General features: G+C 41.7%; 1 protein-coding gene across 1 annotated transcript in view; it reads right to left on the bottom strand.

Annotated features, from left to right (window-relative positions):
• SEMA3C (semaphorin 3C) overlaps positions 1 to 25,302 on the bottom strand; it is a 122,246-nt gene that overhangs the window by 51,477 nt on the left and 45,467 nt on the right. The window contains exons 3-4 of the mRNA XM_075274049.1: positions 10,193 to 10,353; positions 5,685 to 5,747 (exon numbers count right to left, since the gene is read on the bottom strand). Coding sequence (XP_075130150.1) covers positions 5,685 to 5,747; positions 10,193 to 10,353 — 224 coding nt within the window. The remainder of the gene's footprint in view (positions 1 to 5,684; positions 5,748 to 10,192; positions 10,354 to 25,302) is intronic.

Raw genomic sequence — 25,302 nt, 5'->3', positions numbered from 1 at the left:
TATGCGAATGCAGACTTAGCAGTGCTGAGTCAGTTTTGCTCAACTACACATCTGATGCACACTCGGCACTGCTACATCAGATGTAGCAATCTGATGTAGCAGAGCCGAGGGTGCACTAGAACCCCTGTGCAAACTCAGTTCACGCTAATAGAATGCATTGGCCAGCGCTGATTGGCCAATGCATTCTATTAGCCCGATGAAGTAGAGCTGAATGTGTGTGCTAAGCACACACATTCAGCACTGCTTCATCACGCCAATACAATGCATTAGCCAGTGCTGATTGGCCAGAGTACGGAATTCGGCCAATCAGCGCTGGCCAATGCATTCTATTAGCCCGATGAAGTAGAGCTGAATGTGTGTGCTAAGCACACACATTCAGCACTGCTTCATCACGCCAATACAATGCATTAGCCAGTGCTGATTGGCCAGAGTACGGAATTCGGCCAATCAGCGCTGGCTCTGCTGGAGGAGGCGGAGTCTAAGGTCGGACCTGAATGGAGACTGGTGTGGAGCGATCTTAGACTCCGCCTCCTCCAGCAGAGCCAGCGCTGATTGGCCGAATTCCGTACTCTGGCCAATCAGCGCTGGCCAATGCATTCTATTAGCCCGATGAAGTAGAGCTGAATGTGTGTGCTAAGCACACACATTCAGCACTGCTTCATCACGCCAATACAATGCATTAGCCAGTGCTGATTGGCCAGAGTACGGAATTCGGCCAATCAGCGCTGGCTCTGCTGGAGGAGGCGGAGTCTAAGATCGCTCCACACCAGTCTCCATTCAGGTCCGACCTTAGACTCCGCCTCCTCCGGCAGAGCCAGCGCTGATTGGCCGAAGGCTGGCCAATGCATTCCTATGCGAATGCAGACTTAGCAGTGCTGAGTCAGTTTTGCTCAACTACACATCTGATGCACACTCGGCACTGCTACATCAGATGTAGCAATCTGATGTAGCAGAGCCGAGGGTGCACTAGAACCCCTGTGCAAACTCAGTTCACGCTAATAGAATGCATTGGCCAGCGCTGATTGGCCAATGCATTCTATTAGCCCGATGAAGTAGAGCTGAATGTGTGTGCTAAGCACACTCATTCAGCACTGCTTCATCACGCCAATACAATGCATTAGCCAGTGCTGATTGGCCAGAGTACGGAATTCGGCCAATCAGCGCTGGCCAATGCATTCTATTAGCCCGATGAAGTAGAGCTGAATGTGTGTGCTAAGCACACACATTCAGCACTGCTTCATCACGCCAATACAATGCATTAGCCAGTGCTGATTGGCCAGAGTACGGAATTCGGCCAATCAGTGCTGGCTCTGCCGGAGGAGGCGGAGTCTAAGGTCGGACCTGAATGGAGACTGGTGTGGAGCGATCTTAGACTCCGCCTCCTCCAGCAGAGCCAGCACTGATTGGCCGAATTCCGTACTCTGGCCAATCAGCGCTGGCCAATGCATTCTATTAGCCCGATGAAGTAGAGCTGAATGTGTGTGCTAAGCACACACATTCAGCACTGCTTCATCACGCCAATACAATGCATTAGCCAGTGCTGATTGGCCAGAGTACGGAATTCGGCCAATCAGCGCTGGCTCTGCTGGAGGAGGCGGAGTCTAAGATCGCTCCACACCAGTCTCCATTCAGGTCCGACCTTAGACTCCGCCTCCTCCGGCAGAGCCAGCGCTGATTGGCCGAAGGCTGGCCAATGCATTCCTATGCGAATGCAGACTTAGCAGTGCTGAGTCAGTTTTGCTCAACTACACATCTGATGCACACTCGGCACTGCTACATCAGATGTAGCAATCTGATGTAGCAGAGCCGAGGGTGCACTAGAACCCCTGTGCAAACTCAGTTCACGCTAATAGAATGCATTGGCCAGCGCTGATTGGCCAATGCATTCTATTAGCCCGATGAAGTAGAGCTGAATGTGTGTGCTAAGCACACTCATTCAGCACTGCTTCATCACGCCAATACAATGCATTAGCCAGTGCTGATTGGCCAGAGTACGGAATTCGGCCAATCAGCGCTGGCCAATGCATTCTATTAGCCCGATGAAGTAGAGCTGAATGTGTGTGCTAAGCACACACATTCAGCACTGCTTCATCACGCCAATACAATGCATTAGCCAGTGCTGATTGGCCAGAGTACGGAATTCGGCCAATCAGCGCTGGCTCTGCTGGAGGAGGCGGAGTCTAAGGTCGGACCTGAATGGAGACTGGTGTGGAGCGATCTTAGACTCCGCCTCCTCCAGCAGAGCCAGCGCTGATTGGCCGAATTCCGTACTCTGGCCAATCAGCACTGGCTAATGCATTGTATTGGCGTGATGAAGCAGTGCTGAATGTGTGTGCTTAGCACACACATTCAGCTCTACTTCATCGGGCTAATAGAATGCATTGGCCAGCGCTGATTGGCCGAATTCCGTACTCTGGCCAATCAGTGCTGGCCAATGCATTCTATTAGCTTGATGAAGCAGAGTGTGCACAAGGGTTCAAGCGCACCCTCGGCTCTGATGTAGCAGAGCCGAGGCTGCACAAGGGTTCAAGCGCACCCTCGGCTCTGATGTAGGAGAGCCGAGGGTGCACTTGAACCCTTGTGCACCCTCAGCTCTGCTACATCAGAGCCGAGGGTGCGCTTGAACCCTTGTGCACACTCTGCTTCATCAAGCTAATAGAATGCATTGGCCAGCGCTGATTGGCCAATGTATTCTATTAGCCTGATGAAGTAGAGCTGAATGTGTGTGCTAAGCACACACATTCAGCTCTACTTCATCGGGCTAATAGAATGCATTGGCCAGCGCTGATTGGCCAGAGTACGGAACTCGACCAATCAGCGCTGGCTCTGCTGGAGGAGGCGGAGTCTAAGATCGCTCCACACCAGTCTCCATTCAGGTCCGACCTTAGACTCCGCCTCCTCCAGCAGAGCCAGCGCTGATTGGCCGAATTCCGTACTCTGGCCAATCAGAACTGGCTAATGCATTGTATTGGCGTGATGAAGCAGTGCTGAATGTGTGTGCTTAGCACACACATTCAGCTCTACTTCATCGGGCTAATAGAATGCATTGGCCAGCGCTGATTGGCCGAATTCCGTACTCTGGCCAATCAGCACTGGCTAATGCATTGTATTGGCGTGATGAAGCAGTGCTGAATGTGTGTGCTTAGCACACACATTCAGCTCTACTTCATCGGGCTAATAGAATGCATTGGCCAGCGCTGATTGGCCGAATTCCGTACTCTGGCCAATCAGCACTGGCTAATGCATTGTATTGGCGTGATGAAGCAGTGCTGAATGTGTGTGCTTAGCACACACATTCAGCTCTACTTCATCGGGCTAATAGAATGCATTGGCCAGCGCTGATTGGCCGAATTCCGTACTCTGGCCAATCAGCACTGGCTAATGCATTGTATTGGCGTGATGAAGCAGTGCTGAATGTGTGTGCTTAGCACACACATTCAGCTCTACTTCATCGGGCTAATAGAATGCATTGGCCAATCAGCGCTGGCCAATGCATTCTATTAGCGTGAACTGAGTTTGCACAGGGGTTCTAGTGCACCCTCGGCTCTGCTACATCAGATTGCTACATCTGATGTAGCAGTGCCGAGTGTGCATCAGATGTGTAGTTGAGCAAAACTGACTCAGCACTGCTAAGTCTCTGCATTCGCATAGGAATGCATTGGCCAGCCTTCGGCCAATCAGCGCTGGCTCTGCCGGAGGAGGCGGAGTCTAAGGTCGGACCTGAATGGAGACTGGTGTGGAGCGATCTTAGACTCCGCCTCCTCCAGCAGAGCCAGCGCTGATTGGTCGAGTTCCGTACTCTGGCCAATCAGCGCTGGCCAATGCATTCTATTAGCCCGATGAAGTAGAGCTGAATGTGTGTGCTTAGCACACACATTCAGCTCTACTTCATCAGGCTAATAGAATACATTGGCCAATCAGCGCTGGCCAATGCATTCTATTAGCTTGATGAAGCAGAGTGTGCACAAGGGTTCAAGCGCACCCTCGGCTCTGATGTAGCAGAGCTGAGGGTGCACAAGGGTTCAAGTGCACCCTCGGCTCTCCTACATCAGAGCCGAGGGTGCGCTTGAACCCTTGTGCAGCCTCGGCTCTGCTACATCAGAGCCGAGGGTGCGCTTGAACCCTTGTGCAGCCTCGGCTCTGCTACATCAGAGCCGAGGGTGCGCTTGAACCCTTGTGCACACTCTGCTTCATCAAGCTAATAGAATGCATTGGCCAGCACTGATTGGCCAGAGTACGGAATTCGGCCAATCAGCGCTGGCCAATGCATCCCTATGGGAAAAAGTTTATCTCACAAAAATCACAATTACACACCCGATAGAGCCCCAAAAAGTTATTTTTAATAACATTCCCCCCTAAATAAAGGTTATCCCTAGCTATCCCTGCCTGTACAGCTATCCCTGTCTCATAGTCACAAAGTTCACATTCTCATATGACCCGGATTTGAAATCCACTATTCGTCTAAAATGGAAGTCACCTGTTTTCGGCAGCCAATGACTTTTTCCAATTTTTTTCAATGCCCCCGGTGTCGTAGTTCCTGTCCCACCTCCCCTGCGCTGTTATTGGTGCAAAAAAGGCGCCAGGGAAGGTGGGAGGGGAATCGAATTTTGGCGCACTTTACCACGTGGTGTTCGATTCGATTCGAACATGGCGAACACCCTGATATCCGATCGAACATGTGTTCGATAGAACACTGTTCGCTCATCTCTAATCTTCTTCTATAGTCTATAGCTTTATATAAAAGTCAAGCAGATTGTATTATATGGAAAAACATTTTTCAAATACTGTTAGGGAATTCTGAGTTAAGGAAACTCAAACAGTATACTAGCTAAAGTGGAGATGCAGTAGAGAGATGTAGAATAGCACTCTTAGAAGTGAATGGGGCTTTTTCTTAGCCATTTAATGTTTATAATTTTATTAACGAGTAATTTCACACTCAATGCCAAAAGGTGTATGTATATGGCATAATATGGAGTGGCGTATAGAGCTGGCAGGACTCTTTGTATCACAGTACAGCTTATACGCTATGCTCATAATGCCTGATACACATAACACACCTTTTTTTAACAGTGTTAAAAAAACAGGAAGAACTGACGGGGACAATTGGACAGTAACGCATACCCGTCAGGAAACAATACATTTATTGTACAAATATCTGAATGGATCCCATCTGTTTAGCTATCAGCGGCCAGAGCTTATGACGTTTGTTCTTGGTAGTTTATAATTTACCCCTTCATGTATAAAAATATCTTGTCGCTACAGGGAGATATCCTGAGCTGCTATTATAAATAAGGACACCTACTAAGAGAAAATATTTGCATTCTGCTGTTGCTATCTCCTCTTGAAGAAGCAGATTTTTTTTTAAACACAGCATGGTTTACATGTAATAACAGTAAGTAAAATGTGCTAACATGCATACATATTAATATTCATAAGGATTAAGATACAATTTATAAGAATTAATAAAATGCCATCTGCTTCTCCTGATGAATGTGCATATTACATTGTCAATTATGTGTACAGAACTGGATTCTAACTCACAGGTTGTTCTGTGGAAATTAGTGCTCAAATGCTATCACTCCACAGGGGATAACCAGTAAAAACTACACCCTTTATTTAGTTTTCCTTTGGCTGCAGTGGCCTCAACCTGACTCACAGGACAAGCATTTTCCTCACTGACTTACTGTGGGATCTTTGCCAGCCATCTTGCACTCTTCAACTTTGTTTGTAGAAGCCGGCCAGAAAACCTGATTGCAAATGAAAAGAAAGAACACACACAACATTATTATATAAAAATAATCTGTGTTTATACAACTAGGTATGTCTTGCTACAATTCAGTGTAGCTTTTATCATATTTTAGCATATAACATGTATGTGGCACTAGGATCACACTAGTATCAGCTTTTCCATTGTTTTGGACCAGAATAACAGACAGGAGGACTGATACAACAGCGGTCATATATGGAGCCAGATGGATTCCTATATGCAGCGCCGCACCTCTAATGAGGCGAGGTGAAGTGCACGCCTCAGGCGGAGGCAGCTCGGGCGATTTTTTTCTAACTTTTTTTCTTTGAACCAGCGCAAGGAGAGCTGCCGCTCTCCTTGTGCTGGTTCAGACGTCTATGTATCAGCGTAGGCGGCGCCTACGCTGATACACAGACGTCTGCTGGGAGAAGAGGATGCACGGTGGCAGCAGGAGCATCTGCAGCATCAGCAGTGAGATCGGTAAGTATGATAACTTTTTTTTGTTATATAATAGGCCACTACCTGCTGGAGTATCTCCAGCAGGTAGCGGCCTATTTACCAAACTCCCCAGACCTACTCACTGCCGCCCCCTCTTCGCCTTGTACTATAGGCTGCGGTGGCCGACAGTGAGTAGGCCCAGGCCGTGATCCGACTGCCACTATTATTATACTCAGGCCCGAGTATAATAATCTGAGCCCCAGGGTAGGTGAGGGAACATAATAAACAATGCTTCTTACCTCTCTGGGATCCAATGTTACTCCTAGGAGGCTTTGGGCCTATATGGTAATGTCCCAGATGTCATGTGGTCTGGGATATTACCATATAGGCCCAATGCCTGTGCTAGCAGTACCATACAGGCCCGAAGCCTGTGCTAGTAGTAATAGCCTATTACTACCAGCACAGCCTTTGGGCCACGTGACATCTGAGAAATTACCATATAGGCCCATATAGGCCCGAAGCCTGCTAGGAGTAACATTGGATCCCAGAGAGATGAGTAACATTGTTTATTATGTTCCCTCATCTTTCCTGGGGCTCCAATTATTATACTCGGTGGTCTTTCCAGACCCCCCAAATATAATAATAGTTCATGGGTGTGCAACTGTGGGGAGGGCAACTGTGGGGCATAATAGAGCTTGAATGGTCCACTGTGGCCCCTGTAACCTCTATTATGCTCCACAGCATCCCCCCCTGCAACCTCTATTATGCTCCACAGTTTATTGTGCCACTGTGGGGCATAATATAGGCTGCATGTGGGATATATATGTATATATGGGTTGGGTGCATGTGGGATATATATGTATATGTATATATGGGTTGTGTGCATGGAGAAGTGAGGAGTCAAAGATGTCTGTGTTTCAAACTTTACAGAATCAAGTCACAGCTGGAAGACGTGGTCATGGCGGTCCAAAGGGAAGAGACGGGAAATGTGGGAAGATGTCCCCTGTGAGTATTACTGCAGAAAATATTACTGCATCGTATTTATTGTAATTTCACCGCTAGTACTCCCAACAGTCCCCCCCCCCCCCGCGCTGTCTGAAGCGGACGATCAAAAGATGAGCAATGCCCAATCCCCCCGTCTTTTGATCGGCCGCCTCAGGCAGCATAGAGGCTAGGTTCACCACTGCCTATATGAGATCCATTGGTGTCCGTTCTTTAAAACTGAAGCTGATGTACAAAAAAGTTGGATATACAGGATTTTTTGTTCTGAGTCTCCAAACGGACACTCAAAGGCAGATGTGAACATAGCCTCAGGAAATCTCTATTCATCCTTTATACGGACATTTTAATTATCGTATCTGTATTTATATGGTCATTCATAATCTATGGAGCTTTTCACATGATCATACAAAATATGCACACCTTTTAGATACACAGCAAGTGCTATTTTTATTAATTTTGCCTCTGGAAAGGGCCTCTAAGGAAAGTTATAAAATGCAGGTGCACTTGAATGTCATCAGTATTGCATCGTTATATAATTTTTTTTGCACCTTCCTAGAAGACTGCCCTATAGATCCATACAACCAATACAATACTGTAGGAAAACAGCAATATGCTGTATAATACGGCGGCATAAATGTAGTGATGATTTTAGCTGAATTTGGCATCTTTTTTATAAAGCATATTTCTATTATACTTTTTCTGTGTTACAAAGTGCTAGTAAAAATAGTTTTTCCTCTCTGTTACTGTAATTTTTACATAGGTGACATATATGACTATGTTACATGGAGCCGGGATTGAAGTTGTGATGTATCTGGCAGTATTTTTATTTTATTTTTTATATTTTTTTGTCTTTTTTATTATTTCATAGATTGTGTCATAATAGACCTTTCAGTGGATAACATAACATGGTAACATAACTTTTGTCTTTTTCTCTATTGATTTCCTTTGTAACTCGAGATGCTATATAAGCCCTAGTTACATAGGATTTTTTTCTCTAGTCTTCACCTTTCTAAAGCAGTGCCTGGTGCCTGTTTACATCTATGTCATGAACCATCAAACATGCAGGACAAATTGATGGTAAAAAATTGCTGGATACCCATCAGTATGCTGAGTTATTTTGTCTGATAAAACGGTGGGCCACACAATTGAATGTTGCTTCACCTCATTACAATCCTTTTTGTTGTTCTGCTCCTATGACAAGAGCAAAACAATGGAAATCGCTGGCTGAGATGTGAACATAGCCTCATGAGTTCACTGTATTCCTAAGCCTCTCTCCACCCTCCTCACCAGTCACTGCATGTTTGCATAGCTGCTATCAGTACCTGGAAAGAGTGGCATGGAAGGGAGTTATGTTTATGGCATTATACTTAATACTTACCTGTCCATGTGGCTGAGGATCCAGCTGAGAGTTTCTGTTGAGGTCTCTGGTCTTTCTGACCTTTGGCCTGCACAGCAGTACATCAGCCAATCAGTGTCAAACAGTAAACCGATACCGGGGACCTGAGCTGAGACGCCATGCTGGACCTCCAGCCAAACCGACAGGAAAGTATAAAGTATTTGTTATTTTATCCTTCCTTATGGTGTAAGAAATGTAACACTCCTTTAATCAAAGTTGTCTTTACATACAATGCAGAAAAACTAACTGTCCCACTACTATAGGCACTGAGCCAAATGGTTTATACATGTGTTGGTCTAAAAGCTTGTCAATAATGTGGAATACAAAATTGCATAACTTCTTTATAGAATTATTAACATTTACTTCAGACTAGATAACGTATTTAAGATTTATTATTTCAGCCAAGTCCTATTTAGAAACAGTTGGATGACAAAATAACAAAAAAGAAACTAAATCAGTAACTGAAGCCAGAATCAGTTGGTTTGGCAATATGTGATATAATATATTTTGTGGTTAAACTTGTTTTAGTTTAAATGAGTCATTCACTGTGGACATGTGATCACACTATAACAAGTGTATCGCCTACCTACCTTCCTCTTCTCTGATACAAATACAGCACTATATTGCAGAACCCATATATCTATGGTCCTTGCTTATTTCTTCCACGTAAAGTTAATATATAGTATATAAAAAGGTCCAACATTTTGTTTTTGAAGGACCCTCTAAAATCATGAGACATATAAGGCTGCACTAAAACAATGCAAGCATTGAGAATAAGACTGGATTGAATAACATCTGTAACATTCTCGCTTCATAAATCTTCAAAAGGGAGAGGCACGTATTAAAAACTGGTGCTGGTGCTAATTTAGACATGAAATATAGCACCCAATGAAGGAGTCCTTTGTTCACTCCCAGGATATATCAAAACAAAACAGAGCTCCTTATTTTCTGAATATCCTGTAGTATTGAGTTTTCAATGAGAAGATAGAATGCAAATTTTAAATAAATGAATATATATATATATATATATATATATATATATATATATATATATATATATAATATAAATTAGTTATACACCTAGGGGGAGTCATTCAGCATTATACTGTGTAAATGAAGTATGAGAGTTAGCTACTTATGAACTATACTACAGATCAGTGAATTCTATATGTATTGTACTGCTCCCTATCTGCATCATAAGTTCTGTACTACAATTACGGTACTATCTTCTGTTTGTATTACTGCTATTCTGTACAGTACTGTTTCTGTACTGCTATATACCTTTGTAAAGGCAAGCTGATCGTCAGGTGAGGGCACACCAATTATATTGTATGCACTACACAGAGACCTATAAAACCTACTGCCCAAAACATGGAAAATAACCCGCTGGCTCCAAGTAGTAACATTTCACTATGACACGTAAAACATGGTAATGGATTGGTAGGTGTCTGGCTGCTGCATGAGGAGGCAGAAACCCCTGGTCTCATGACTGTGTGGAAAGTGACAAGCTGTCATTTAGGGAGTATCCCTATTAAGAACATATTGTGTGGCTGTGCATGTGTCAATAGAAGGATCGGTGTATATACTGTAAATGTGAGCTGTAAACTTACACTTAGAGGATTGTGACTAATGTTGTTAATGTTCAGGGACAGAATATGGTCTTTGCTGCCCACATAGATTCTGTCTTGATCTTCATCCATTAGCAAAATCCTGTAGTCCAGGGGGCTCTGGGATATACTGTAGAATTCAGACGTCTTTGTTTGTTGAAGTTCTGAAACAAGAAATATATTACAACTTTAAACATTTAGACTGGTAGAAAACAGAATAGTCAAATATGTCCAAATTTCTTAGATAAATATTACCTCTATAGTGACCTAAGTACAGGTATGCGTACATATTTGCTACATGCCAGCAGCTCTATAGCTATGCTTGACTGTCAGGTGAGCTATATTGTACACACATTCATTTCTATAAGTATTGAAGAGCAGTTACTACAATAAATAGAGACTACACAAGACATGTCTCAGTGCTGGCTGACTTTCTGGAGCTTCTTCAGACCACACATAAGATTCCCCTTTGTACTTCAAGCTGTTCTCATCACTTTGCCGATGCCTGGTTTCTGTTTATGTCAACACTTTTGGTCTACAGTGATTTTTCTATCCTGTATACTTTCCATATACTTTATGATGAGCACTGTGGTTTTTGAACTAGGAATATGTGTATGTTGTGCTTGACAGTTAGTTTTACCCTCAAAGAGTACCAGTCACAGAGGCGTAACTACTACCGTAGCAGCAGAGGCAGCTGCCACAGGGCCCGGGACATTAGGGGCCCGGTGACAGACACTACCGCTGTTATCATTATACTCGGGGGTCTTTTTCGGACCCCCAAGTATAATGATTGGCAGCCCGGGAGAGGTAAGAAACACTTACTTAAATCTCCATGATCTGGGCAGGCTTCGGCCTAGTCGTCTGACGTCTTATGACCCCGGCCTGCGTCCTGGATCACGTGACGTCTGACGTCATTGAAGATGCACTACTTCGGAGGCCGACAGCGTAGGAACTGGGAGGTAGGTGAGTAACAGAGTTTTTTTTTGTGTTTTTCTCCCCCTGGGTCTCCGATTATTATACTCTGGGGTCTGAAAAGTGGTTTCCCCATAGACTACCGATGTTCGATCGAACAGTCGAGTATTGAGCGGTTACTCAAATTGAACCTCAAACATTTCACTGTTCGCTTATTTCTACATGCCACATTTATACAATAGGTCTTAGCAAAACATCAAAAAAACCTAAATCAACATGCTCATAGTGAACATTTACATGCAGTATTTTTGCTCCAGTTTCTTCATTGCAGCAATTTAGTGCAGCCAGTTATGTCATTGTAGCAAACCAAATACAATGAAAAAAACTGATCAATGCAGCTGAAAACCATGTAGACTTATTACAGTCTGATGATATTTTTGACATGTTTCTAGTCATAATGCTTTGCACCTTTTTCATAGTATGTGATCTATATTTATAATCTGGTAATAACACAATATAAAAAAGTAAAACATAGATATCAAAACCACATTCACATTTTTACCAGTGCACAGCAGTACAACCAGTGTGAGCAAATGTGACCTAACAGAGCCATATTCCTCTGAATTAGAGTTTAACATCTACAGTGCCTGTACAGGCTTGCTTTTCTTCCGCTATGACAGGTAAACCTACAGTATGTTCTTTTATCTCCTGTACTTCCTGCTAACTCCTTTCCCTTCCCAAAGATTTCTATAAAGACAAGTAATTGGAGTCATGTGTCCTGCAGTCTATCCCGATACAGACAGAACAGTGATTTTCACAGTAATTGTAGCAGAGAGCAGGGGAGCTGAGAAACAGCCTGACTAGAATTTACGCCAGGTTCACACCATTGCTCGGGTTTACATCCTTTGGGTCCGCTTGGGGACCCAAAAACAGAAACCTAATCCGTTTACAAGGTGGTTACCTGAGCATTTTTCAAGTGCAATGGGGAACGGAATCCCTAAACGGAGACCAAGCACTAGTGTGACCCTAGCCTTAGAGAGGCATTTCTCGCTGATAAGATACATGACAAAGTTTTTAATAATCATTTGTACTAGTTATGCAAATTCACTTGAAGCAACAGTACCTGTTTAACATGTTACAGACAAAGATATGTACTATTCTAGAATTTAACATGGGTTACAGTGGGCTACAAATGGGTTAAAAAGGCAGCCTATTTAATGCCTAATGACATGGAGTCAAGGATTATGTATACAGAGAGATAGATGTTTCTATTCTAAATGTTCCTTATTGTCTTTGCTCTGTCAGGTGTTCCTATGTACGCATTCCAGTCTTGGGAAACCACAACTTTAATGTGCATCCCCTCCACAGCTGTGAAGGATTACGGTTTCTTTACTGGTATTCTGCTCTAGTGTTCCTGCCAGTACAAGGAGCTGAACGGTAACTGGCTGAATTTGCTTTGGGGAAGTGTCTCCAAAAAATGAAATATTTTCAATGTGTTTTTTTTTTCAGGTGCACATATTTTATCGTGAAAACAATCTGTAAATCATTTAGCAGCATGTCTACCACTTAGTTATTAGATCCCCAAGCAATACTGACTTTTCAACCCCTTTTCACGAATCAATATTAGGCTGAAGCCCAAAGGTTGCAAAAACAAGCATTTTACAGTATCTGCAAAGTGAATTCTGGCTATTTCCTTCTACAAATTGCAGAAAAAAATGCTACCTGGCTCCCTGGGCATTCTCTGCTTTCTAGTGACTCTTGACACAAAGGAAATGCCTTTCAACCAATCACTGGCCACAACAGTGAGGTTTCTCAGTCACTGATTGGCTGAACAGGGTTTCCTACTATATGTTTCAAGAGGGAAAAAGAAGTAGAGACCATCTGGGAACCCCAGGAGCATTGAAGCAGGAACATCGGGGATTGATGAACTGGGTACTGCCTTTATCGTTAATACTCAAGTCTAATCCAATTGTTGAAAAATGTTACCTGGCAGAAAACTCCTTTTATAAAACACACAATAGAACATGCTGGTGCCATAAAGCAACTGGAAACAAATAATGTATTACTGTAATAGACAAGAATATTGAAAATAATACTAGAATAGTTCTCCTCTAGGGTCAAATGTAAATGGCTGATTTGTCTGGGAGTGCACAAAATAACAGAAAAAGTTTGTTTCAGCTTCAGATCAGTTCCATGACAAATACTTACAGTATTTATTTACTTTAGTGAATGAAGCCAAAAAAGATAGTGGACATGCAGTCATGCATCACAATACACAGAGTGTTATATCAAGTATACATCAGAGTTCATGAACAGGACGGGGAGCAGAAAACTATTCTTATTCCAATATAAATTTTAAAATCTATACTTTACAGCAAGCACAAGCTGCGTATTCCTAGCTAGGTTAGATACATTCCTTAACCCAGATGAGCTAGATACATTAGTTAATACAGATTTATCCTAAATCATCTGTATTATCTGTATAAAGCATCTGTATAGTGAGTACACATCACCCTTTAAATGGACTCATATGTGAACTTAAATCACCTCAGTTCTGAGACTGTCGTCAGTAGTCAGAGAAGTATGTTTCCGTTCTCACTCAGCCTTTGGGAACTATAAATAAAACATCTCAAATGTAAACCAAGCCACGAGTTACTTTGTTGCTATGTCTGATTTCTTTTGAAACCGTTTGTATAGTTGCATCAACTTCTGAGAATGCTGATCACCATGGAATACCCCTTATATTTCACAGGTAACTGGCAGGAAGAATCACTTAAAAGAAAAAAAAAAGTTGCATAACTGTGTATATAAGCATGTACTACAAGGATATATTGATAACCTACTATTAAATCCATTAGCACTGACGCAATTTTCAACATTTGACAGAGTAAATGTTGGCACAAAGGTGTCACTATTCTACAAATAAGTGGTGTATGCAATGATGCTGGCACAGTGGGGTGAATTTATTATCCCATCTATGCCAGTTTTCTGACACAGATGGCTGATAATATGGCGATAGACACTGGCCCCCATAGATGTTTAATGGGCAAAATCGGGTCTATTGGCTTGGAAAATATAGTTTGCAACTCGATTGAAAATTGGATAAAGGATCATATCCAGAGAATTGTGGTGAATGATTGCATCTCATACTGAGTCTGCTTTTATTTAAAGAGAGTTAAATCAAAAGTGCCAAATTTTGTTTCTTCACCTCTGATACAAATTTGGATAAAAAGTGATCAAAGCAATAGACATTCCCCCAATTTATATAACTAAAAAGCACATCTGGCCCTACAAAAAAGATGCCCTATAAACAGAAATATCAAAAACTTACAAGTGTCAGAATAGAACATTTTGCAAAGTTTTAGATATTTTTAAAGGATTAAAGTGTAAATAAAACTATTTAAATTTGGAATCCCTGAATAGTACTGACCCGCAGAATACAGGTGACATGGCATTTTGACTGCATAGAGAACGCCATAAAAACTACCCTGTAGGATAGTTGTACAAATTACCTTTTTCTCTAATTCCACCCTGATCAGAATTGTTTCCTAGTACATTGTGCGGAAAATTCATTTGCACCATTATGAGGAACAATTTGTCCCACAAACATTGAGCCCTCAAATGGTTCTGTGAATGGAAAAATTAACTAATTATGGGGTTTGGAAGGTGGGGGAGTCAAAAAACGAAAATTGAAAAATGCCTACGGTGGGAATGGATTAAACAAGTTAAATTTGTTTAAAAAAAGAAAAAAAAAAAAAAAAAAATATATATATATATATATATATATATATATATATATATATATATATATATATATATATATGGTCCATACAAGAAATATGGGGAAAAGCTGTTCCACGCAAGATCCCCTCAAAAAACAAGGAGGGACTCCCTCTGTCTAGAGAAGGTTGACCCTCCAGAGGGGACAAGTCTTATTTACAGTATGGACTATGAATTCTTGGTTAAGCTTACCACAGGAGCTAGTCACAGCAGAAACAGCTGACAGCTTCAAAATGGCTTTTTACAGCAAAATAGCATTGATGATTAAGGAAATGTAAAGACTGCTTATTTCCTTGACTCAATCCCTTCAGTCATGCTGTTTCCAATCCCTTGGTTGAACATGATGGACATATGTTTTTTTATACCTATGTAAGGCACTTTCTTGCACCAAAGGCCAAAGATTTTCCCCGTCATCTGTTCTGTGCCATGCTCGCCGCTATTTGCAAAAGTGGGGAAAGCAGGGCAGAGAGTGGGATGGAGATGCCTCAGCCTCACATATTTAAAGAGGACCTTTCATCAGATCGGGCACAGGCAGTTCTATATACTGCTGGAAAGCTGACAGTGCGCTGAATTCAGCACACTATCGGCTTTCCCGATCTGTGCCCAGTGTAAAGCGCTATTGGTCCCGTAGCGCTTTACAGTCAGAAGGGCGTTTCTCACACTTAGCCAGGAACGTCCTTCTGCCCAGCAGCGCCTATCGCGCTGTACTGTGAGAGCGGAGAGGAACGCCCCCTCCCTCTGCTCACACAGCTCGTCCATAGACGAGTATTATCAGGAGAGGGAGGGGGCGTTCCTCCTCGCTCCACTGTACAGTGCGATAGGCGCTGCTGGGCAGAAGGGCGTCCCTGGCTAACTGTCAGAAACGCCCTTCTGACACTAAAGCGCTACGGTACCGGGACTGATAGCGCTTTACACCGGGCACAGATCGGGAAAGCCGACAATGCACTGAATTCAGCGCACTGTCAGCTTTCCAGCAGTATATAGAACTGCATGTGCCCGATCTGATGAAAGGTCCTCTTTAATATAACTCAAGCATGAAAACTGGAGGATGTTATACAGGAAATCTATACCTGTTTCTGACTGGCATAGCTTTCCATTGTGGCATACAGATGTGTGACTGATTAATAATTCAGGCGAGGATGGCACCAGTTGGGCCCGTTATTAAGACAGTCATAGAAAACATTCCAGTCTTCCTCCTGTTTGATCCTGCATCAGTCAATGAACTGATAGAGAAAAAAAAATAAAAAAATAAATATATATATATATATATATATATATATATATATATATATATATATATGAAATTTAAAAGTGTCTAGAAAATTTTGCTTATGCTCATTGACTGCGGCAGTCTTATTGACAGGATGCCACTCCGTATAAAAACACAGCAGTGGCGGTGATGGTTGCCACAATGCAGGATTGGAGGGGAGTGTACAAGTAAGCATCAATGCATTTTATTTTCTAGCCCACCCCTACCGCTTGCATCTAATTTTATATCCTAGACAGCTCCTTTATAATAATGGTGAATGACATCTAGTGATAAGTACAGGACTTATACCATCACACGTTTCATCCCAAAAGAAAAAAATGTGTCAAAAAGCATTGCCTTAGTCATGAAATTGAACTCTATCTGTTGACATGTCTTCTTTACTAGCTCTTAGAAAAGAAAACTATACAATACTTGATGAAGAACGTATAGGATCACAGCTACATCCACAGATGTTTGTTTTGTCTCTCTGGGGATGTGGTGATAGCTGGACCTCATACCATGATGACACATTGTAGGGATTAACACACATCCACTGAAAATACCTTTCATCAACCATGTTAAACCTCACATTGGTCTACAATAATACCATTCTTTATTGTAATGGCTATTCCATGGGTTATTACTCTGGGTTGTTCAGGCTTGCAGAGTGTTACAGAATATATGAAAAAAAAATACTATACTATGGAATGTGTACTCTTTTCCTATTTGTAAGCTGGAATGGTGTGCTTTCTGCTATGTAGCGTATAAATCTGACAGTGATTATTTGTTATGTCTACCTGATATACTTATGAGGCATCTGCACATAGAATAGTCATAAATTAGCATTGGTTCTGTGTTACACAGCACTGTTTGAAAACTTTGCCTTCTATACTATTTAAAGGAATTGTCCAGTAAAATCATTTTTTTTTCCGGAGACCGGGGAAAGGTGAAAAAAAACCTGGTCACCTGTCCCTGGTGCTCCAGTGTTCCCTGCTGCTATCCAATCCCACGATGCCCAGGGCTTTTTCCTTCCTTGCTGCACGTGACCACTGAAGCCAAACAGTGGCTTAAGGAATGCTACAGGTGACATATGTCAGTGACATTCCGGTTGCAGCTCCTTTGCTTAAGCCGCTTATTTTTCACCTTTCCCAGCCTCCATGTGAACAGCCCCTTTAAGGCCCATAAATATAAGAAAAAGGTCAGCTGAATCTGCCAATTTCAGGCAGGACCGGATGTCTATATAATGTGTGTGTATATGTTTTGTTATCCCATTTTGCAATACCCGGAGATAAGTTACTGGCAGAGGTTTCTAGCAGCAGCTTGACAAAAAATAATTTGTGTTCCATAAAATTCTGGCCACTAATAATTTAACCTTTGTGAAGGGAAACTCTGGATCTGGAATAAATATAAAAAAATCCTCCAACCAGTGGTGTAACTACTGCCGTAGCAGCAGAGGCAGCTGCCACAGGGCCCAAGACATTAGGGGCCCGGTGACAGCCGCTACCGCTACTATCATTATACTCAGGGGTCTTTTCGGACCCCCGAGTCTAATGATCAGCGGCCCGGGAGAGGTAAGAAACATAAAAAACACTGTTACTTACCTCTCCACGATCCGGGCAGGCTTCGGCCTAGTCGTCTGATGTCTCATGACCCCGGCCTGCGTCCCGGGTCATGTGACGTCTGACGTCATTGAAGATGGACTACTTCGGAGGCCAACAAAGTATGAGCCAGGAGATAGGTAAACAACAAAGTTTTTTTTATGTTTTTCTCCCCCTGGGTCTCCAATTATTATACTCTGGAGTCTGATGTAAAAGACCCCAGAGTATAATAATTGTTTATGGGTGTCCACAGTGGGACATAATACTGTGTGCAGGGGCCACTATGGGGTATAATACTGTGTGCAGGAGCCACTATGGGGGATAATACTGTGTGGAGGGGCCACTATGGGGGATAATACTGTGTGCAGGGGCCACTATGGGGTATAATACTGTGCGCAGGGGCCACTATGGGGGATAATACTGTGTGGAGGGGCCACTATGGGGGATAATACTGTGTGCAGGGGCCACTATGGGGGATAATACTGTGTGGAGGGGCCACTATGGGGGATAATACTGTGTGCAGGGGCCACTATGGGGTATAATACTGTGTGCAGGGGCCACTATGGGGGATAATACTGTGTGGAGGGGCCACTATGGGGGATAATACTGTGTGCAGGGGCCACTATGGGGAATAATATTGTGTGGAGGGCCACTGAGGGACATAATAGTGTGTGCAGGGACCACTAAGGGACATAACACTGTGTGCAGGGGCCACTATGGGGGATAATACTGTGTGCAGGGGCCACTATGGGGGATAATACTGTGTGCAGGGGCCACTATGGGGGATAATACTGTGTGCAGGGGCCACTATGGGGAATAATATTGTGTGGAGGGCCACTGAGGGACATAATAGTGTGTGCAGGGACCACTAAGGGACATAACACTGTGTGCAGGGGCCACTATGGGGGATAATACTGTGTGCAGGGGACACTATGGGTGATAATACTGTGTGCAGGGGCCAGTAAGGGACATAATACTGTGTGCAGGGGCCACTATGGGGCATAATACTGTGTGCAGGGGCCACTATGGGGCATAATAGAGCGCTGAGGAATGCGTAAGAGGGGGTCAGTCGAGGTCTTCGGTGTCGGTCGGGGGGGGGGGCATGTCAAAAGTTCGCCACGGGGTCCTGCCATTCCTAGTTACGCCACTGCCTCCAACTATTATTATATATCATGACATTTATCGACAATGAATCCCATTGTCTTATGCTGGTTTTGCATAGCAGTGTGATCAGTGATTTGTATCAGTCATTGTGTGCCAAAACCTGGAACAGGTTGAAAGCATAGAACAAGAACAAATCTTTTTATTATGTCTTATCTCTATGCAGTCTCCACTCCTGGTTCTGGCATAGAGACACTGATGTAAAACACTAACCAAATACTTGTATGTGAAACCAGTGTTACAAAAGGTAATTTCTACTATCAATACAAGAACAATTACATAGAATTATAAACTCATACTTTCACATATCCAAGCAACAACATTGCAGTGAGATGACATTTGCTTAAGGTCAACTGATCATTGTATTATAAAGGAGTAGAGATGTTCTTATCACACTTCCTCCTTCTGCGGAAAATCTGAGAAAGATCAATCATTAATCTGGATTACACAGAGCTGATCTATCTGGATTCATGACAAAAAGTTACAATAATTGGTTAAAGACATGCAACAAATTTCCCGTAACACCCACTGATAAATATATTTCCTGTTTGCGCAATTTTTCAAGTGCAGCGGAACTTCCGGTTATAACACTGACTTTACATTGACTCTTTAGACACTCTTACCATAAATTATTACCATATTTTACTTTCTAAATTCACAATAAATTTGTGTATTCAGTCTCAGCTCTGGTTGACATCCACTGGCAAAAATCTGCTGGTAAAAACTGATCCAGATTTAGCAAGAGATATATATATATATATATATATATATATATATATATATATATATATATATATATATATATATATATATATATATATATATATATATATATATAGCACTTCTAATCTTTTTTCTTTTTTGTAATGGCCAGAAAAAAAGCATTAGTGAAATCTGTGTCCTGCTAAATGTGAGACATTTAGGAGCCCATGGCATCTCTTTTGTGTCAAATTGTGGGACGTTGAAAAAATATTTTTCAGAGTTATTGGTGATGAACTTTAATCTGTGTCAAACCTTTGGCTATTGTCCTGTTCTGACCTCCAGGAAGGGAGGGTGAGGAACTCTAAACAGATATATTGCATGCTGGGAGCAAGGTCACATCTATTGTTGTTTTCAATAATAATGTATCCTTAAAAGATCAGATAGTTCATCAATCCAAGGCTTTAAGTTAGTTGTCACTGAGAAGTTTCCAGGCATGGCATGTGATCCAAGGCCAGATGACACAACCAGTGGTTTCTCCCTGACTATCCCTTAATTGCCTCCTTGTCTTCCCATGCAAGCACATGGATCCGAGACAGCAGACAATAACAAAGTCTAAATTACACAGATCATTAAAGTCTGTTTACGCCTATAGCGTAGACCTTATAAATGAGGAGGAATACAGCTCTCGCCAATTCTTGTATTACAATATATTCACAGCTGCTCATTTCTAGAGCATAGGTCACTGCTGGGCTCTCATTATTAGTTGTGATTACATCATCCTATGACGGTCACACATATCGTACATGCAGCTGTCCGGCCGATGACAGCTTTCCATCTGTTAAATATGATGACCAGCGACTGTCAAACCATAGCTGTGTCTTGGAGAGATTTCATCTAATACAGGAATGAAAAAGACATCTCACCCTAATTGAAGTATAAATGTGAAGGCTACGCTCACCCATCTTTTCACACATGCCTGACAGAGTCGGAACAGTGGAAACAGCAGAAGTACGTAGGTGGATCTGTGTGGCTGATAATTTGACAGATCTTATCATATAGTAACAGTAGGTCATGTCCTCACAAGAAGTCATTTCTATTCACATGGTAGAAAGAATTTTTGCCAACATGTATTGCACTGGTCAAGACTAACATGTGACCAAAAAACTGGTGTACCTGCTTTACACCTTATTTTTTCCATGCTTTAGACACTTTCTAACAGTTTGTGTGCCTTGTGTGACATGTGGGCAGGGCTTATATTAAAGATGTTGTGGCTTAATGTGCCAAACTGTGAGTAAAGAACTGTGCCAAAATTTGGGAAGTTGCATCAAAATTTCACCAGTTTTTGCACAACAATTTTATTGGGTATGAAGTCAACTAATAGGCAGCAAGGTAATTCAGTGGTTAGCACTGTTGCTTTGCAGTGTCTTGGGTTCAAATCTGACCAAGGACAACAAATGCAATGAGATTGTATGTTCTCCCCATCCTTGCATCAGTTTCCTTCCACATGCCAAAAATATACTGATAGGTAAACTGGCTTCCCATAAAATAAACTGGACTTGTGGGTGTTGGGTATGAGCGTCTATACAGCAGCCATTATCACTCTTAATCCACAACGCTCGCTCTCTGAGCTCTGACAAACGTTTGTCATTGTCATCTTGAGTGGTGCAAAGTTAGTCTACACTGTGGCTGGGTTCACTTCTGTGCTGGAGACTCCATTGCATTTTCATCTGTTGGTGTCAGTGTAAAACAATGGACACCCGATATGCCACATTATAATCCCTTGGGCGCTGATTGTGTCTGTTGTTTTGATCCTCCTATGGACTAGACTCGGGTGTAGATGTGAACATAGCATAAAAGTACACCAGATTTTCACACAGAATTAGACACTTTGGGAAATCTGGTACAGTTTAAACTGTCTAGTCTAATTTTACACTGTCTAAAAGTTAGACAGTTCTAGCTTATCTGCCCCTGTATGTCAACATATACAGATTCATCTCTTTGAATCACATACCTGCCACATCATCAGTCTTTCTTGCCTTAATAACAATATATCATGGCTGTTTTGAGTACATAACTATTTTGTTTTTCAACTAGAAGCTTTTACGCTCATGCTATATTCACATCTGCGGATTCTCTGGAGACTCCATCGCAGTGTGCATTCCAAAATTGTAGCCTAAAAAGTTTTGTACGTCCGACTTTTGCATGTAGTGGTTTCAGTGTAAAAGAACATTTCTGTTGGCTACTTTGCTCTTAATAATAACTTGGCTATGAGGAGGGTGGCTGTATCTGTATGTAAATGTCAAGAAAATCATCACTGGATTTCTGATATGTGTCAGACTGCATTCATGGTCATATCCAACAAGAAAGATTGTTACCATTAAGATAATTAGAGAACATCTTTAACACTCTACAAATATAAATATGGCTATATTCATGAGGAAACCCCTTCAATGTATAAGAATTGAGAGAATAAAGAATCTACAGTATGTGTTTTTCTAACATGATTTGTAAGAGGAGTATCGCCCTCACAAACAGCAGTTTTCAGAGCTGAAAGCGGTCTGTCTTATTATGTAAGGAAGACAACTCTCAGCCAACAATAATCCTATCTACCCTTACAAGGGATGCTAAAAATCATTTTAGCTTTCTTAGTATTTTGATATGACTAAGGGAATCCTGTGCCATTATTCTTTTTTTTTTCTCTTTTAAGACCTCTTATAGCTGTTAGGAAATTCGAAGAAGTAAACTTGTATGACTACTGCTTGGTCAGTCTGGTATAAAGACTCATACACTCAACATTGTGCATGTGCCATGTCCGTGAGTGATGTCTTTGTGCTGCCCATGCTTCTGCAAACCCATTCATTTACCTCAATAAGGACAGGAATCAGACCTTCCTCAAGTTCTGCCCCAGGCTCATGGCCACATGATAATACATGGGTATGTGTGTATGGGGCCATAGAACATAATGGGTATGTGTGCTTGCTGTGAAAGACATGGCTAAGCACACTTACAATGCACGTAGTCATGTGAACGAGGTCATAATATATTTATTACAGTGGCAATATTCCACTGATAATTGAACTCATGGCAGATTACGTGCTAATACGTACTTTTGATACTCATGGCAAACATATCCAATGGCCCCTGTTCACCTTATGACATCCAAAAATGTCCTTATGACCTTATGCATGGGATACAGAAATATAATTTTTTTTTTTACACTTGTATGAAATAGTGTTTAACATATGCAGACAGCACGGTGGCTCAGTGGTTAGCACTGTTGGTTTTCAGCCAAGGATATCTGCAAGGAGTCTGTATTTTCTTCCCATGTTTACGTGGGTTTCCTCCAGGTACTCAGGGTTTTTCCCATACTCAAGAGACATACTAATAGGACATTTACTTTGTGAGCCCTATATGGGACAGTGTTGACAATAAATTAATTTAACGGTGTCGAATATATTGGCGCAATACACAAGTTAATTAAATAAATATTCTAATTACAAGAGATATATTTACAATAAAAAGTTGTATTATGTCTAAAAGTATTTTACACTTTGGTCAATCTCCTTCAACAATAGGCTTATCATAAAATGTGGAAAAAAGAAGAATTACTGATGGGATTAAAGAACATAGGGACAACATCTCATTTGTTATTTAACATATACTCTAATGTTAGTGATTGTATAAATAAATAGAAGTAATAGCCATGGGCTTTGGTCATTTAATCCCAACAGTATTCATTCTTATATATTTTATTATTTGTGGGTTGGGCTATTGACATATGAGTATTACTAGCCTCTGCCTGCGACTTTGTCTGCGTGTTGTTGTTGGGGATGATCCGCTTATATTTAGCAAAATGCGGTTGGCGATGATCCGCCTGCACTCGTGTCTCGGTTCTGATACAGCTCTGCATATGTGCAGCTTACCCAGCTGTATGTACAGCCCTATGGAGAGCAGACCAAGCTTTGCTACAGCGATGCATAAGCTCTGCTACATCTGGCATTTTCGATTACAGGGGTTGTCTTCATTCAGTGTCTGAGCTGCTTCAGTGTTAGAAACGGCTAAACGACTGTTGCTGAAATTTGCCACAGCTCGCCCCCCCCCCCCAAATCAGAGCCCAAACACCACATTCCCCTGTCTTACTCACACAAATTGTACACCTCATATACTCCTCTTGCCCACACACAACCTGCATGTTCGCTACTCTCCTGACCTTCCAGTAGACTCCATTTTCAGTGGCTTCCACACTGTGTGGTTCAATCCTATATAGCACCGCCCACACAATTGTGTGATACTATCCGAGGATGGCTCAAGGACCTGTGATGAAGTCATCAAGGGTCCTTTAGCGTCGGATGAACATAAATTCGTTTGTAGTGTCGTGAAGCCATGTTATTTACCAGGTTAAAAAGTAGCCTATGTTTTAATCCAGGTTACCATCTATGTATGTGGCAAATTTCAAGCAAATCTGTTCAGCCGGTTTTGCGTGATTGAGGAACAAACATCCAAACACACAATTTATAATATTAGTAGAGTTTCTATTTTTTTTACCACAATATTTATATAATTTTCCTTGATTGTGTTATTTATATCTAAATGTATTTGATCATAAGTGTCCCTACACTATGAACCCCAGTATCTGTATTTAGTGGGCCAATACCATCAGCTAGATGAAAGGCAGTTCTCATTGAAATGAATAAGAAGTCTTTGTAATGCACAAATTTAATAGCTCCATAAGATGAAAAGATGCCCTTTATAGCTATTCTTCACTATGACAGATGGGGTCCTGAACAGGGGGCTCAGATCCATTTACTCAAATTTCAAACAGTTTCACAAGTACCACCAATGTCTAAGCAACTGTCTAGGCTATTATATTTACACATATTGTACATATCAATTTGTATATATGTAGCTATATTATCTCTGTGCTTGTATTTGATTATAATCTAAGAAGGAATTTTCTAAAGCAAATAAAAAAATTTGACCCTTCATAATAAAAAAAACTCAATCAAGATAATAATATACTGCACTAAGGTGTGGCAAACATACAAAGCAATAAACTGTTCAGAACGCAGTTTTAAAACAAACCGAATGTATCAGACTGCAAATGTTTTAGTGTATCTTGTATGTTACTTTGTTACAATCTAAGTAAAACTCAAAGAAATGTTTGTAAACAACAAAATGCGTAATACTGTGGATGAAGAATGTATTTTCATTCTAAAAGCATTATATTCCTGGTAAACAAGCATTCCATCTGAAAACATGAGACCTTCCAACAGCTGTGGTCCTGGAGGCGTCTGAATTGATCTTTGAAGACTCGCCCTTGTTATTCACTCATCTGATACAAAAAAACAAAGATCTGCCAATAAAGTTCATTAGCAAAGATTTTCCTACATGTACAGTGTTACTTAATGTGCAGACAAGTTTTACCTAACATGGTCTGCAGAGTGAATGTAGGCAAATCATAAGGGCATAATTTGGGATAAAACACTGAAATCCAGTATTGACTTGTATTTTTATCCAAATCATTAGAACAACCTTTCTGAGAACCAACATTTGCATAGGAGAAATTCAATTTTCTTGAACATGTATACCAAAACTAGTAATAGGATGGTTTAGAAAGATAGCTATACATTCTATTATTGATAGCACTTTGGATATGAGAAATGTATTTTGCATAACATAATATACTGATAAAATATTCTAGAAGGTACTGC

The sequence above is a fragment of the Leptodactylus fuscus genome, chromosome 5, assembly GCF_031893055.1.
Source record: "Leptodactylus fuscus isolate aLepFus1 chromosome 5, aLepFus1.hap2, whole genome shotgun sequence".
NCBI lineage: Eukaryota > Metazoa > Chordata > Amphibia > Anura > Leptodactylidae > Leptodactylus > Leptodactylus fuscus.
This window is presented reverse-complemented; position numbering and strand designations above follow the sequence as displayed.